Here is a 17,528-nt window from a genome sequence, read left to right on the forward strand (position 1 = left end):
CACGGCTGCGTTGGTTACCAAGGTTGCCACAAACAGGAGATTATCTGATGTCTTTCCTTCGCCAATGTTTTTTATTCAACAAAACAGAGTTTAAAATTAGAACGTAACAAGGACACAATCAGTTTATCAGTCAGCACTGGTTTCTTGATTTTCTACAAACGTGGTAAAACTGTCTGCATGATGAAGTGCGGCCCAGAAGAGGAATCTGTAGGAGGAGGAGAATAATGGGATGTACAGAAAAGAGCAAAAAGTGAAGGAGTAAAGGGACAGAGAGTTGGAAACAAGGAGACAAATCTAAAGACAGCCAAGGACAATGTTTCCTGTGGGAGCCCAAAATGCTGAATGTGCCGGATCTGAGAGGAGTCATGGCTCTCCTGATGTACAGTGCAGGCAGTTAGCCGACTGTAACGATGTTAAAGCAGCGCGCTTGGTGCAAGAAATGGTGCTTTGCTCATAGAAAGTTTCTATTTCTCAATGAGAGGATCTCCATTTTCTGTTTCCAACATTAAGTCTGCAGTCTGGGTTTGTAAAATTACAAATTAACAGCAAAGTCTTATCTGGGGCCGGCCATAGTAATGCATGGCAGCACTCAGGCATTCAGCGCTTCAGATATTGTCTGTACCATTCACTTCTACAACCTGAAAATGGTCACTAATTTTGATACGTTCTTCTAGTGTTTTTGGCTCTTCTCCAAAAGCACCTTGTCGTCTTGGAGTGGAGGGGCAGGAGAAACCTGCAAGTGGTCTCACATTTCTGTATCAGTGTTGCCACAGAAGGAGTCGAGCCAGACTAATATGGCCTCCAGTAAATCTGATATCTCAGTCTTTTCCAAAACACAGTGGCAGGTCTCTCTCTCTCAGTTCCTCCACACTGAAGAGATCTGCACTGGGGACACGTATTTCCCAAGATGGTGAACTGCTGTGTGTGTAAGACTTGCACAACTTGGGATGGATGATGCATCTATAAATAGCTTTTCTTTAGCCATGCACCTTCAGGTCACTCTCAGGTTGAGAATACTTTGGACACTGGCGTTCATCCAACTGTTGTTGAATCTCTTGGCGAACTTACAGATCTTATTCTCTGTTTTCCCATGTGTCCTTTTGTCCATCCTTGCAACATCTGGCTTTGCTGAAAATTGTTGACGATGCAACTCAAAAACAGCAACAGTCTTTAAAGGTTTAGAAACATTTTTATTGAAACAATATTTAAATTTTAGGTTCACTTTTGTCAAAGTATCTTACACGTCTTATTCTTCTCTTCTGGGGTCCAACTTACTGAAAAGATGGCTGCTATTAAAAAAAAAAGTGTTTTGCAGATCCTTTCACGGGTGCAACAAAATATGTGACCAGGTTTTAATTTACTCCTGCACAAGTCAACATAAATAATACATTAGGTACGTTCTCTTTTTTCCCTTATTCACAATATTCTGTGTGTGCTGAAGGCCATTCTGAATTTTTCCTGGAACAATCAGAAACGTGGAAAGTTTGGTAAAGATTTTTAGTTTTCCCTCAGTTTGTGCCACTACTTCAACTACTGCAGATAATTCCTATCAAAGTTCTTAAGGTAAAAAATCACATTACAGAAAAACAACAATCACTCAAATCTGACTTCATTTTTGTGGAGAAGGAAGTTGCACTGAGTTTTCTTCAGAGGTGTTTGTGTCATTTCCTTCAGTGGTTCATGGTGCAGCGCCCCCACAGGAGAGGAGGGGAACAGGTTACTCAAAGGGTTTGGTTGGTTTGTGAAAGTGAAACCAGTGGCTGGAAATGTTCCTAATCGAACCGAGTCTACCAGGCTACCAGGTGTGAAAAAGCTTAAAATAGAAAAATGTAATGAATGTATTAATAACTAACTGCACTAACAACTCTTAACATTTTAAATGACTGTCCATTGAAAAATTTTACAAGTTTCTTAAATTACTACGGCAGAGTTCACAAACAATGTGTCCGGGATTTTAATTTTTTGTAGGGCAAAATTTGTGAACAACAAACATTATGGGCTTTGTATTTTCTTTCTGTTGTGAAGAAATCTCTTTCATGTGGCCATATCTATAGTAAGTAATGTTTATGTATGTCCCTATTCCAAAACACCTGATTAAATGGGCGAATGAAGTCCTGCTAATGAATTACTTATCTGATTAAGTTGTTTTAGATTTCCATTAATAAGTTGCTCTTTAGTTCTTGCTGGATATTTGATCACTCTTCTTCTCAGCAGTGGTTTTATTTTAGGGCTCCTGCAGGGGAAACTTTAATCCAGCGCTGACATTCCTGAAAACATGACCAAAACTCACAATGAAAAAACACATTGTGCAACTTGCTAAAAGAGTCCAGACACAGATGAATGGATGAACGTGTTCATTTGATCCTCCATGTCTAATTTTAAATCTGTGGATTTGTGAAAAATGTCAATACATTCAAACTCATGTTTCATATCTTGCTTTGGATCCATTGTTGTACGGTGTGTTGCTGTTGCACTCAGAAAAAGGAATGACTCAAATAAATCCTGAAAATGAATCTGACAGTCATGTTGTGTGCTGCTGTGTTTGTATCTGGTGTTCAGATGAGGCTTTCTGTTGTGTCTGGTCACTGTTTTTAACCGTCAGCGTCTCCAGTTACTGCCTGATGCCAGCATCAATCTTCTCCTAACAGTCCATGTTCCAGTCGATCAATATTTTTTGAAAAGATACATGTCTCTAGTTAATATTCTTGGTATGATAGCCCTTACAAAATGGTAGCTGAGTCATAGTTTTCAGCTCATGACGTAAACAATCCCTTTTGGAAAAATTCAGTATTTTGAGCCTGGTGTATTTCTGGTTTAGGTTCATGGAATCGGCATTAAGCTTCAGGTGACCTGCAGCATCTGTCATTTACTACCACATTTCTTTTAACCCAGCAGCACCAGAGAGGAAGTTAACAACTGCAATACTCAACAAACTAAGGCACTGCATTCCTCAAGGGCCAGACTCCTGCAACTTTTAGATGTGTCCCTTGTTATACACACCGAAAGCTGTTGACTAAACTATCTCACCAGCATGCAGTCTGATGAGCAGAGCAGTCTTGGTGCTCTTCAGCCTATTTGCAAATCAGGAACAGTCAGGTAGTTTGCATGTCAGTGGTGCTGGACATCCTCACATACAGTCTAATAAATGGAGAAATTTATAGCAAGATAGGAAGCTATTAGACTAATAAATGCAAGGACATAAACCTCTGCCAGCAGCTGGCTGTATAGACAGGCAGACCATAGTCAGACAGAAAGACAGAGAACTTTATTATCATCATATGCTGATATTAAAATGTATTACTTTGAGTAGCAGAATTGCCAACAAAAAAGTGAAAAATTGCTCAAAGTATAAAAGTATATGGTCAAATAAAAATAAATATTTAAGAGGAAAAATATGTAAATGTATAACTTTAAAAGTCACTGAATTTATATGTCCACTAGGACATATAATCAGTTTTTAATATATAATAATTCTTTAGGATCTTCAGGATTATACTGTACCTACATAAAGGTGCAGTACGCAACGTACATTAAAACGAATATTTTTTACTTCGTTAAAATTATCACTATGTCCTAAAAAGACGAGCTGCTTCTGCCTTCTCCCTGCTGTCATCTGAACAAATATTCTGCTGTTTCAGACACAACCAATCAGAGCCAGGAGGAGGGTCTTAGCGCTGTCAGTCATCTTCATAGCCAGGTTTTCTTGGAACATGAAGTTACTTCTTCACCATCAGCATATTTAGAAGCATGATTGACAGCGCTAAGACCCTCCTCCTGACCGGGTGTTTTTGACGCACAATAATGCAATTTTTATTCATGAATTAAATATACTTTGTAAAAATGATCATGGCAGTAACTGCGTTTTCATTTGTAATGACCATAAAACCTTTCCAATATTCTGCAGAAGTTGAAATAAGACAATTTCACAATTGTGGTGTTTCTATAAATAAGAAATGCAAATAAAACCTCATGTGAATAAGTTTTCTCATGTGATATGTCATTAAAACACATGCCACACCATGATCCTCCAACCACCATTTTGTCATTGTCTTCTTTGTCGTTTCCACCAGTAGAAACAGCCGGTTGTTGATCATGTGATGTGAAAAAAGTGTTTTATGGAAAAATAAAAGAACACAATTTCAAAACAGCATAAAAACTGCCACATCTCCGACCCTTTCCAAAACATCTTTATCAAAAATATATATATTTTTTTAATTAGCGTGTTTTGATTAAGCAAATTTACTTTCAAAATGTCAAATTACACAAATTTGACATTTGTGACCAGAAGGTCATAGGAAACACAGCCACTGCAAAGTGAAATATTCCTGCTGGTTTTTCATGCTGGTTTTGTTTAATTGAACATAAAACACAGTGGCTGCTGGCAGACTTGAACATTGTGTGTAAATATTTCCTGTAGTGTATTTTTATTTTGACTTTAATGAAATATGTCAACCTCACCCTGCTGTGCACTAATTTGGAAGCTGTTCCTGCTCTGGAAACTTTTTTTTTATTCTGAATGCAAATAATTTTTAAAATTGTGTTTCCAGGTTGTTAGATAAAAAAAAACTGATTTAATTAGATTGAGTGGATTTTTTTCTACCGATTTTAGCTTATTTAGCTTAGTTGATCTGAACAAAAGAACATATTTGTTTTCCTCCATTGTGAAAGTGTTGCAGAGTGAAGCAACAAACAGTTTCAGATGTTGTTCAATTGTCCGCAGTCATAACTCAGATTACATCGCCCCCCTGATGGGACAGTGACTGATGCACTAACGTGATGTAGAGTCTCAAATGGAGCGCTGGAAAATAATTTCTCCCTCTCTTCTGGCCAATGATGTTACCGAGAACTGCTGCAAAGCAAAATCAGATCTTTTCCCAAAGAACACATCATCTCATAACAGACTTCACGAGTTTTCTCTTACAGCAGAAAATCTCATCGGAGCGAGTCATATTCCCACAAAACATCTCTGGTTCATGATGATCACAGCTCTGTCCACCCAGATCCATACAAACACACTCAGCCTGGTCTGCAGAGTTTAGCCTCACATATGTGATTTACACACATTTAGCCTGCAGTTACAACATCTTATCTGAGCTCTCAAATTGCTTTTCCTTGGCGAGTCGGCCACTCAGGCCTCTAATTGCTAATTCTGTCAGTTTAATTAAAGTTCAAAAATACAGGAGCCTCTTTAAAGCAGCCGAGCATATCTGTGGGTGAATCCCTCATGAGGGGGAAAAAAAATAAATAAATCTGTGGGCCGCCTACAGTTTCTTTCTGCTTTAGTCTTGAATTTGCCCTCAGTGTTTTGCTGCACCTTTTGCTGCTCGGGGTTTTAAAATCCGGGTCAAAACGCAAAAGTTGTGGGGATCTGTTCCTCCTGAGCTTCTGCGGGACATGAAAAGAAAAGCTTGCAGCATTTTTCTGTTAAATGAAACCCTTTTCGGCATTTTTAATGAACTTGCCACTGGCAAGGTAGACGACTTCTCTAGATTTCTTTGCTTAATCATAATTTATTTATTTCCACTTTTGCCATAAGTTCTTCTCCTTTTTCTTTTTCTATATGTCTTTGTATAACTCTTTCAAGTCATCCTGGCTTTGATTGTTTGTCTAGTGAGGAAAGTAAACCTACAACCTAAAGCCCCAAGTGTAAAACCCACTTGCTGAAAGAAAGAAAAGTGGATTCAATCTTCAAATAAGCTGAACGCTGTTTGCTTTCCAAATGTGCTCATCTCTCTGTCTTCCTCTAATCTGAAAGTATTTCTGATCCTCAGAATAAGCTTGCAGGGCCCAGATTTTCCCCCTGAAGCAGAAAATTCACCCGGTGTGTGAGCGAGTTGAGGTTCTGACCGGAGAACGTATGCAGGGCTGCAGTGCAGAGAAACCTTCGAGGATACTCCACCATCACTAAATAAAGAAAAGGGGGAAAAGCAGTTGCAGTGAGCTTCGACTTTAGTACAAATAGTTCCCTGCAAAAGTTTACAAGCCCTTCACCTTTTTTCTTTTTGTTTATTTTATTTAATTTTTTTGTTTTTTACAGTCTTTTTTACTTTACATCTCCAAACCCAGTTCAAGGGTCTGTAGCCTGCAGTCCAAACAGCAATTTCTGCCCTTTTCTATTATTCTCCAGTTTGCATTATTCACTGTTATTTCTTTGTGACAGTTGCTCATACTGACCCAGGTTCTGGTTCGGCTGGAGGTTTCATCCTGTTGAGTTTTTCACTCCACTGTCGCCACATGCATGCTCAGCTGTTAACTCAATCACATAATGAAGACAAGCTGAGTAGATTTTAACCAGAACTTTTTCAATCTGCCCTTAAAATGTACATTTTTAAATTATTTTTTTAAGAAATTGTTTCCTTTTCCCAAATCAGAAAGTTCGTGCCACCAGTTGTTTATTTCAAATAACCAACTTTTTATTTAAACTGTGGTTGGACACACATATTTGCTCTCATTTGTTTGTCATTTGTTTTAAGCTTTGGTGAAAAACAGCAATATTCAAACCAATCAGTTTTTGGGGTTCAGAAAATAAACTTTTAAAGACAGAAACACAAATTTCTCCTAAAATCTCGATAAGCAAGTGAATGCATCATAAATCCTAACAGTATTGCTTGTGACTTTGTTGTTACTTTTTCTGTTATCACAGTTAGGAACCTGAAGTCTTCCTGGAATCATCACATGCAAACCTATGACTGCATTTTGAAAGTGTGAGGGCGTAAAGTCAGACACGTGGCTCCACTGTGCATCTCTAAAACTGTGTTTGCAGAAGTACAGAGCATATTTCCAACAGAAACACTCATAAGCGGCAGAGAATATTCATGAAACGGAACCGAAGTTCAGAAATGCGTTATCAAAAGGACCGTGAGGCCATTTCAGCATGCAATTAGAAATATGCAACCCCTGGCAGAGCAGAGGAAGAAGCAGAGAAAAGTCTATGGACTTGGGGAAAGAGAATATTACACAAAGTTTTATATATTTACACTAGTCACATTTCTTCAGGGTGGCTATATCCAAAGGAGCAGCAGTAGGAGAGGAGCCGGTAGCAGCAGAGGACAGAGGCAGCCTGCCGGATGACCCGCGCGGCCTCTTAGAGACTCCTGGTTGATCTCCTGGTTCAGGGAGCCGTGGGGGGAGATGGAGTCTGCTGGGTGGCTGTTCCGGTTGGAGCACATGTCGTACAGGTTCCCAGAGAACTGCATCTTCTTGGACTCCTGGCGAAGAGACTCCCAAACGGCTGCCGCTTCCTCCGGACAGCCAGCCATCGCCACGTTAGCGCAGTCATGAAACTCATCCCAAGACCTGCACTCAGGAAGTAGACAAAGGTTAAAGGTGAATTTCATCTGGTATTTATCACTGACATACAAAACATGTCAAAGATTTTACATCTCTGGCTGAACAGAGCAAATGTCTCTCAGTGAACGACGGCAAAGAAAGACAAGCTATGAATTATTATCAAGTTAAACTTTTTTGTTGTAAGTAGCATTATCTCAGTTATCTGTCTTTGCTGAATGCCAGAACTATGAGTGAAACTTGTTTTGGGGGGAAGAATATTGTAATGACATTCTCCAGCTTTCAGATCCTGCAGCAGGGATTGTGGAAGCAAAGGGGCGGGGCTTATCACATGCCTACAAGAAAGTTGTTGGCTGAATTACTATTGCCATTCCAACCTTTTTTCATGTTGTCTAATTAATAACATTTAATTTTCAATGCTTTACATTACTTTCTGGCATTCAGCAAATGCAAAATAATTATTTTGGGAGAATATGGAAATTCTTTCTCCCGCTTTCTGATGATGCAGCAGGGATTGTTTAATGGAGCGTATTGAAACTAAACCAGAGAATCAGCCTGTGGAAGCTAATAAAAGCTGAATTTTTTGGCTCATATTCTGACTGTTGAAATTAAACAACTGTAAAATGTGTTTCTGTATGAGTGGGCAATCTGGAAAAATCTGCATTGACTTTCTGTTATCTCTGTGTTTACTTATCTTCAAAACACAACATAAAATCAAAAAGTGACTTTTTACAGGAAAAAATGCTGGAGCTAATCAAACAGCTTATGATTTGTTTAGAAGGGGAGAACAAAAGATTATATTTTCTGTTCTGCTGACCTCAGAGCTTCACATCTGCAGCTAGAAATATCTGACTTTAATTGGCTGCTAATTCTTCCCCTCATCATGAAAGTGTTGGATAAACTCTCTCTGAGGAGAGTCAACGAGCTGAGCAGAAACAATCTGTCACAGGGAAATTATTTAGTTCTACAAAAGCTTTAAGTTGGTCTTCGATTGAACGTTTAGGCAAAAATCTTTCAAATGTGGTCACAAAAACTTTATACAGATGTTCCCAGGAGCTTCATTGTGGCATATTTTTATTGAATGAAGAATTGACTCAAATTTTTCTTAATAAATTTCCTCTCAATGCAAAAATGCTTCCAGTTGATTTTTATTCCACAGTAATTCAAGTGGAATGAGTTGATGAGTAAATTTCACCTGCAGCACTTTGATTTATCTCCACAGCCCAAAATCAAACTGAAATCCAGAGCTGAAGTAGAAACCAGAACCTTTAAGCTGCTCCGCTTTGTGCTGGACATCTGTGTGTGATCAAACAGCGCACAGAAACGCACACAAACATTTACCTCTGACAGACTTTACCTCACATCTGTTCTCCCTACCCTCATCCTTCTTAAGCTCACATACCTGCGCCTCTGCACAAGCATCTTCACCAGATTTAACAGCCTGAGTGCCGCCGATGTAGCTGCATGGTGGCTTTTATCCAAGACTTAGACACTCCTGAGGTCCGGCTCCTGCTGCAGCTGGAGGGCAACTGTTTACCCGAGCCGAGCGAGGAGGCATCTGGCTTTAGTCTGTGCAGCCATCAGGGTGCAGACAGAGTGTTTGCAGGGGGAAACGTGATGGAATCCCATTCAGCAGGGGATATTTTTTCCTGTCTGCAGGTCTGAGATGTTTCCTCAGATGGACACAGGTGGTGCAGAGACAGCAGAAACTCAGTGAGGACACTGACAGACAAGCAGCTGCTTTCACAGTAATAAAACCTCCAGAGAGAACGTCTGTTCCGCTGCGAACGTCCTGCTGCTGCTGCTGCTGCTGACATCCAAAAAATGCTCAAAGTCTCAGCTCACTATGTCTTCTGCTGGAGATTTTTTAGATCACCTCGAGCTTTTGTAGCTCAGTGTGACAACGTAGCATTAAAATATGTTACACATCCAGATACATGACGCTGTAATGACATGGTAGGTACGAATCAGAAAAAAGGGTGTTCTGCTCTGCAGAGACGATCTGAACCCTGACAATCGGCTTCATGTGAGACGGATAAACCGCAGCGCAGCTTCTCAGCCTTAAAAGCCACAATCTGACAGTTTTACCTGTTTTAAAATTGAGGTTTACAACAAAACTGACACTGGTGCAACATTTTTCCTGATATGGAGCAGTTGCTCATTTGAAGCTACAACAAGGTGCTAAAAAGTTTATCTTGCTGTGATAGATAAAAAGCATTTTTATACAAATGCTAGAGAAACCGCAAACTGGTCAAACATTAATCTGCCTGCTTGAAACATCGATTGACGCACTTGTTTCCATGCACTGCTGCTTCTCATCTTTTTATAAAGACCCAGCTATGTGTGTACAATGCCTGACTTTCAGAAATCATTTTTATTGATATAAAAACACATTTTTTATGTGAATGAAAGGCCAAAATGCATAAAGTTTATTTATTTTCCTAGACATCCTGCTGCCTAGGCCGGATGTCGGAGGGTGCCAATAATTGTGGCATTTGTGATTATAACAGTTATTTTTATTGAAAAATGTAAAGCTAAGTAAATGTACTCAAAAAGGTTGAGTTTATCTCAGTTTGTGCACTGAAAGATTCATTTATTTTAAGCTTTTTAACAACTTTTACCCAGGGGAGCCAAGAGGTGGGATTGCTGTAATTCTGTTTTTTATACATATTCATCACAGAAACCATAAAGTGGAGTCATTATTCCACTCAAGGTTGATGAATTAAGAAAAACTAAAAAAAAAAAGATAAAACAACCTTTGGGCCCCAGAGCGCAGCGTGAATTGAGAGAGGAGGAGGGATGAAAAGAATGCAGCTATTCTTGGTAAAGAGTTTGGCAAAGTTTTCATGTTGAAACCAACACTTGAGCTGCTGTGGCCTTCATAGAGGTAACAGGGTTGTCATACTGTAAGGTAAAATAATAAATTCTCTATTTTTTTGCAATTCAAACAAAACACCTGCTCTCCATTTCCCACTGAAGCTCTAACAGTTTAGGTTTTAAACGTCTCTGCATGCAGACAGAAGCCCTGCAGACTCATAATCACATTTTTTTTATTGGGGATTTACGTTAGACTAAAAGCTGTGAAAAATATGTCTAAATAAATCGATGCGATAAGTAGTGATGGATGCTGAACTTTCAGATGTTTTGGCCTCTTTATCTGGCTCCAGTTCAAACTGCTGCATCCCTGAAGAGTTGTGAACCTGAAAGGGACTTTAAACTGAGGCAGGAATTGAAATGGAGAGCAGCGCGGTGAGGAGCAACAAAAGCATGAATGGCTTTATCGAAATCTGCAGAGAATAGCAACATAAAAGCAAGCAGAGGTGCAGCAGAGGGAGAAGATGGAGTAAAAGAAAACTCAACCTTGTATGGGAGGTTTTCTGATTACACCCAGAGTTCTGCCTTTATTTGTGTGACCGTAGCCAAGGAAACAAAAGTTACATTTCCACCTTTTCAGCTGTTAATACTTTACAAATACTTTGACTGAAAGGTTATTAGTTTGCTCCATTTGGTATCCTGACATTTTAATAAGAAATTTTTAAGACTTTTTATTATAACTACATCAAATTGTTCTGAACATTCTTTGATGGGCTGCATATTTCTTATGAGATGATTTGATATTTATCCATCAACAGAAGTCTTTGCTCCTCAGTAATGAGAAGGTAATTTGGATTCCAAGATTGATCGTATGTATTTTAAATGAGCAGATTTTAATGACAGGGGTGAAAATATTTACTTGGCTTTATGTAATGGACTCAGGAACAGCACAAGGTTGTTTTATATCATTTTTATCCAACAAATTTCACTGCATGTTGCTGGAAAATCTTCCTTGAACGCTTGTTTGTAATGGAGTCCCACAGGGCTGAGTGCTTGGACCACTTCTCTTTAAATTTTCATGCTAGTGATGCTCAGTCATGTTTCTCCGAACTGAAACCAGCAACACCAGAAGCGTGTTTTGGAAATTTAAAGTCCAAACGGTCTGCCTCTCCACAACATTTAAATCCCATCTTAAAACTCATGTTTTCCCCCAGGCTTTTCACACTAAGTGAGATTTTAAATGTTTTGTTGCTATTTATTTATCTGATTCTTCTTTAATTGCTCATAATTTATGTAATTATTCAGCTATTTTATCTCTTTTTAATCTGTTTTTGTATTTTGTTTTTAGGATTTTCTTGTCTGTACAGCATTTTGGTCCTCTGTGTTTTTTTAAAGTACTTTATACATAAATCTGGATTGGATACAATTACTTTTTGAGTCAAAGAATGAGGAATGCACTCGACAAAATGCAATGGTTTTTTTTTGCAGTTATTGCCTGTTTGTTGTGTTTGTGATTTATTTTCATGTTTTCATGACGTAAAGCTCTTTGATCTGCCTTGTTGATAGACCGATCCGAGCAGAGCGGAGACCACTCCAATAACAGGAAGCGGACTAAAGCACAGGGCATTCTGGGTAAAATAACTAAAGCAGACGCTCCTCCAATTAACCAGACTTTCTAGGCAAACTGGAATTTGATTAAAGCAAAGAAGATTTGACTCAGAGTAAGTTAGATCTAGTTTACAAAAACAGGAAGTTGAGAAGCTGAATAGTTGAGGCGGATCCAAACCAACAGAAAACAAAAACTGTAGTTATTTTGCATTATGTCTGAAGCCATGCCGTTTATAACAGCAGGATAATATATCTGGTAAAACCTGGAGGGGATGAAGGATGCAGAAAACATAAAGTGGTTTCTATTCTTTCCTTTTAAAGTTCCTCCTTAGGATTCAGCGAAAGGTTACTGTTTAATTCTGCCGCATCTTTTTTTCCCTCAGTATGTTTAGCCTGAAATATTTCCCTTTCACCTCAGCAGATCGACGGTGAACGATTGCAGTTGCATAATGCCTATTGTGAGCATAAGGAATAAAAGCAGTGCTGCACTTCTGGGACGACTCTGACAATGAAGCAGCCTTGGCCTAGATGCAAATCACAGCTTCTTATTCACTGCGCTTTTTGTGCACAAGTACCAAGGAAATGGATGGAGTGTGAGCAACATTTGTGGATCTTTAGAGCGGAGCTACCTTCTCATTAGGTGGCTCTGATGGAAGTGCTAAAGCCATGTTCCTGAGAGGAAAGAAGACGGGATGAGAAGCATGGAGGGGTGGAAGAGAATGAGAGAGAAAGTAAGACAAGGACGCAGTGTGTATGCAGACACGAGAAGTTATTGCTTGTGTGCTACACGCCTGCACATTAGGCAACTCACACTGAGGTGGCTGGGCTGCAGGATTAGTTTAATTGGTACCTCAAGGAATAGAGGAGACTTAACAACAGTGGAGTGGTAGCAGGACGCGGCTGCAGGGCCATGGTGACACAGACACACAGTTACACAAGTTGTTATTGTGAGGAAAGTGTCTTTAAGCAGCGCTGTACTCCCAGCTTTAATCAGGTGTCACCATTAAACCGAGCGCTGCTTCCAAAGTGATGACAGTAAGAGAGTTTTTAAAGCTCACTAATCCACACAGAGATAATTCATGGATAAAACCGAAGAAAGCAGCTCCTTCATGTCCACAACAAGCAGGAGATTTTCTGGCTTCAGAGCCTCGTCACGCATGAAGCCTGATGAGACGTGTCACAATAACCGCCTTCAATAATAATAATGTAAAAAATATGTTTTACAAGATTGGAATCAAAATTTTACAGTCAGACGAACTCTAATGTCTGTAAAGTCAGTCAAAACTTAACAGCAATAATTTTGGTTATTTAGAATGTAATAAGACAAAAATGTGTTTTTTTTATTAGTCATAATTTGAACATGTTATTCATTCATTAGCCACCAAAACACTGAGTGTAAAAGGAAAAATTTAAATACCAATCTAAATTTTTAGCTTGTTAATAAAATATTTTGTATATAACTAAATAATTTGTAAATAAATAAATGATTACTTTGCCAAGACTAAATATTTGTGAAGCTTAATATTTAGTCTTCACACTAATATTTAGTCACAAATTAATTATTTAGATACAAACTCAATATTTAGCTTGCTCATATAACCGCCTGCTAACAAAACATCTTGTTAGCAGGCTAAATAGTTTACAAACTAAACTTTTAACTCCAAACTAAATAATTCATTTGAAGCTAGATATTTATTGAGCAAGCTAAGTATCTAGTTTAAAAACCAAAGATTTAGCTACAAACTAACTATTTAGTTGGCAAGCTAATATGGGAAGTTAAATATTGTGACTACATACAAAACATTTGTTTACCTCCAAACTAAACATTTTGTTTTCAAACTAAATGAACAATGAACAAAGAAACAGTGAACTAAATGAACTAAATGTTTCAAAACTAATGAATCAGTTGCATCAGCAGAAGCTCATATGAAGGTTCATAAGCTTTTATTTTGATACGAACCAAGTGTATGTAAACTTTTAAATTTGAAGAAAGTCACAAATAAATCTCTATAAAAGTTTTCTGGAATTTTGAAATCATTTTGTTGATTCTAACTAACCGGAAACAACAGAGGTTTGTTTCTGATTTAACTTTAAACTATGAGAAAAAATAATTTGGACGTGTCGTTTTACTCTGTGCATGTAAACTTCTGTTTTCAACTGCATGAGCGGCCATTTCTTTTGAAAGAACTGAATATTTAATGGGATGTCCTAATTTTCTGAAATATGACTGTATTTTCATTTTGAACTGGGAATAAATGGGATTCCTCATGAGGAGCCGAGCGCTGCTGGGGGAAAAGTTCACCAGGATTTCCTTCCTGGATCAATTCCCACTGCAGCCGAGTCTCCGATAGGTAACAACAAAAAAATCTATGGATTCAATGAGATAGTTTCAAAGCTCTGCATGATAATTATCTGTGTGCCCAAACATGTTTCTACTTGAATGCCAACTAAATATTCCCAGGAGTGAGGATCCCACCTCCCTGAAGCAAAACCCGAGAGGAATTTATAATTCATCTTCCTGGATGATCTGCAAAACTTCTAATTTCAATCAAATCAAAAAGATAAATGGAAGCAACAAATAAGCAAAATAATTCAAACAGACCGCCACAGGAAACTCTACTCAGAAGAAATTCTTTATGTTTCCCTTAAGGAGGCTTTGTAAATCTGAATTAGCATCTCAGAAAAAATGAGAGTCCTTCCAGGAGTCAGTGACACACAGTGAGCAACAAAAACTCTCTGTGAATTATTACATAACTGTAATCTCTTCATGGAGCGTGCATGAGTCACAATTTCCCTTTTAGTTTTCTTACGGCTCATTCATAATGCAGCGGGAAAGATCGCTGGTCACAATTCCTGCTACGCTTCGCTGAATAAGAAGTTAACCTGTCAGCTTTGCAGCGTATGCGCTTTATCACGGCACAACTGCAGCGTTACGCTTCCTGCAGCTGCATCCGCTCAGCTGGGATGATTAGAAAAAATAACTACAATTTAGTTTGGGTAAAAAGTTTTCCACTGACAGAAACTTTGGAGTTATTAATATCTCCTTTGGAGAATTTCTTTAGAAGATGGATGAGAAAAGTGTGTGTAAATATAGCAGCGAGCCGAGGTGACAGAGAGCGAGGGACGAATGATGGATGGATAAAGGAGATGAAGAGCCGACATATAGGGAGAATAAATGGGAGGCAAGAGAAAATGAAAGAATGTTTAACTGACTCCATCAGACTTCCAGTTTTAACCTCCAGACAGAGAGCAGGAAGTCAGATTAACAGATTATTTCTATTATTTTTATTCCTGGAGCAATTGCTATCATGTTCTTCATCTTTTTTTTATTAAAAGGGAAATATTATCTCTTTTACAGGCTTATGGAATCAGCACAATAAAGTAACAATGTTAACGTCATTTGTTAAAAAATGCTACGTATCAAATATGCCCTAAAACAAATGCTACTTTGTAATTTAACACCTTGAAATTGGGCCTCTGTCCCTTTAAAGCTCTTGCTCTTTCTGAAGCCCCTCCTTCAGGAAGTCATCATAACATCACTCCTCTGTTGACTCTTTAGCAACGATTTCACCTGCATTGCTCTATATGAGCTCAGGAGATGCTCAGTTCATACAGGTGTTTGCTAATTGCTGCTGGCTAGTCTGAAGGAGCAGAGTGGGGGAGGCCTGCTCTGTAAGGCAGAAACTATGACTGTCTGAGGAGGAGCTGCGCCTGGAAGGCGGGGCTAGGTCCACCCAGGCATTTTGCATAGCTGGATGGTTCTAAATCAAAGTGTATTTTTGATGAGGGAATAACATTATTACGTCTTTGTAACTAGATGGTTCAAAAGGTTATAAAATAAGAAACCTTCAATAAAGAAACTGTTTTGATTGTTAGAAATTGTTCAACAAACCCTGAACTTTATTTACAAAACATTTATAACTCTTATTTGAAATAATACAAAAGAAAAAAAAAATCTATATGTGAGTTTCTGGGTTTTGTGAATAATGGAACAATAATCTTTGAAAATAATTGCAGCTCCTGCAAAGGTTTTTGTGTTTGTAAAGCTTTTATTAGACCTTGTTTACTCAATGTTTCAATTTATTTTGGAGGTGAATTCCTGCCATTTTACTACACAAAATTTTTAAATAGCAACAAAAGCAGCACTTGTGCAGAGTCCTTGAAACCTCTCAAGGATTTTTCTGAACCTGAAAACAGAATAAGATCCCTTCTGACAGAAGGTTTGTAGTTTGGTTAAACCGTCTAACTGGCTTCCAGTGTTTGTATCGATACGGCATCACGAGGAAAGAAGGATCAAAGCTTTCTGTAGTGGACAAGACGCTTAAGGAGATGATGTTGCTCCATAAAATTGGACAAATTAGGAAAATAATTATGTCTGTCAGATTAATTGTGCAAGACACAAACTTTGTTCTCATTTATTTAGAAACTGAGAAATATTTATTATTAAAACCTTTTGCGTACACAGAATAAAAACGCAGTAGTTCATCATTTTAAACTTTGTCTTGATTTTATCATGTCAAAAACTTTAAACATCTCAGCAGTTCCACTGAGTCAATAATCATCTGCTTTTTTCAGATTATGGTAGGTTTGATGCTCATCTCCAACTCTCAACACTGGGAATTATGGGTTTCTCTAGAAACAGAGATTTAGAGTAATCTGAGTTTTCTCTGTAATTCATGCTTGTTTCTGAGTGTTGACCTGCAGATGGAGTGGATCTCGTGGGTTTCCTCCTCCTTGCGAGCGTTGTCGGTCAAACTGTCGCCCAGAGCCATCAGGCAGTGAGCAAAGCCTTTGTAGATGGAGTGGCACCTTCTGGTCGAGGCGGCAGCAACGGGACACGGACTCAACACTGGAAACAAAAACACAAGTCAGGTTATTTTATGCAATGAACCAAACAGAAAATCAATCTGAAGCGAGACAAAGTCTGATGGGCTTAATTGATGCCATTCAAAAGCACAATAAAGAAATTTAAATTCTACTGCTTCTAAAAACAAACAAAGCACTTTAAAAAAAACACCCATACAGCTTTTGGTAACAAATTAATGCTTTTTAGTGTCTGGAAAATGAGCCATTTCAAAAACCTATGAAATGCAACGTCAAAAATCAGCAGGCTCTGAACTCCAGCTGTTACCTAGCAACCAAAGCTGAGTTCCAGCACGTTTGGTCAGCTGGTTTTACTGCAATATGTGCTGTACAATGGCTGCTGGAAAATGTAAGACCATTCAGAAACCACTTCCTGCATTCTTGTTCTTGCCATTTTAGCCAACAAAATACTTATTTTCTGACTTGAAAAAGAATTTAATGATTTATTTAATTGGATCTTTTAATATATTTTTCTTATTGTATAGAAAAAGTTCAGGTGGTTAACTAAAAATCTGTATTTTTTATCCAATTAATTGTCAGAATAATTCACATTTACAGCCCTGAGAACAACACAAATCCAATAGCAGCAGTTAAATCAGCCAGATGTAACAAAGTCAACAAATTGTGCAATCATTGCTTGTTTGTCCGCAGCTCATCTGACGGCGTCCCCGTGACAGCACAAGTTAATTAATCTCTAAATTTGCTCTGCACTACATGACAGAACATAACATTTATTTTCTAATTTTCTATCTTTTCATGACATTGAGGAACTGCTCCTGAGTTCTGCATCTTTCATTTTGTTCAGCTATTACCAGCGTCTCTCTGAAGCCCAGAGCTGTTTGTTAAACACGAGATGGAGAAATTCTCGCATAACTCTCAGATGAATATTTGAGATAATTCAGATTTTGTTCAAGTGTTTTTTATGCCACACTGTGATTTGCACATGCCTTCACAGA

The 17,528-nt window shown here is 38.3% G+C and overlaps 1 protein-coding gene across 1 annotated transcript in view; it reads right to left on the reverse strand.

The window, feature by feature from the left end:
* Positions 1-6,421: 6,421 nt before the first annotated feature.
* The window catches only part of nrn1la (neuritin 1-like a), a 44,941-nt gene continuing 33,834 nt past the window's right edge, over positions 6,422-17,528 (reverse strand). Inside the window, exons 2-3 of the mRNA XM_055027924.1 lie at positions 16,408-16,558; positions 6,422-7,296 (exon numbers count right to left, since the gene is read on the reverse strand). Coding sequence (XP_054883899.1) covers positions 7,002-7,296; positions 16,408-16,558 — 446 coding nt within the window. The 3' untranslated portion in view covers positions 6,422-7,001. The remainder of the gene's footprint in view (positions 7,297-16,407; positions 16,559-17,528) is intronic.

This window comes from Poeciliopsis prolifica, unplaced genomic scaffold (assembly GCF_027474105.1).
Source record: "Poeciliopsis prolifica strain line A6 unplaced genomic scaffold, Auburn_PproV2 SCAFFOLD001, whole genome shotgun sequence".
Taxonomy (NCBI): Eukaryota; Metazoa; Chordata; class Actinopteri; order Cyprinodontiformes; family Poeciliidae; genus Poeciliopsis; species Poeciliopsis prolifica.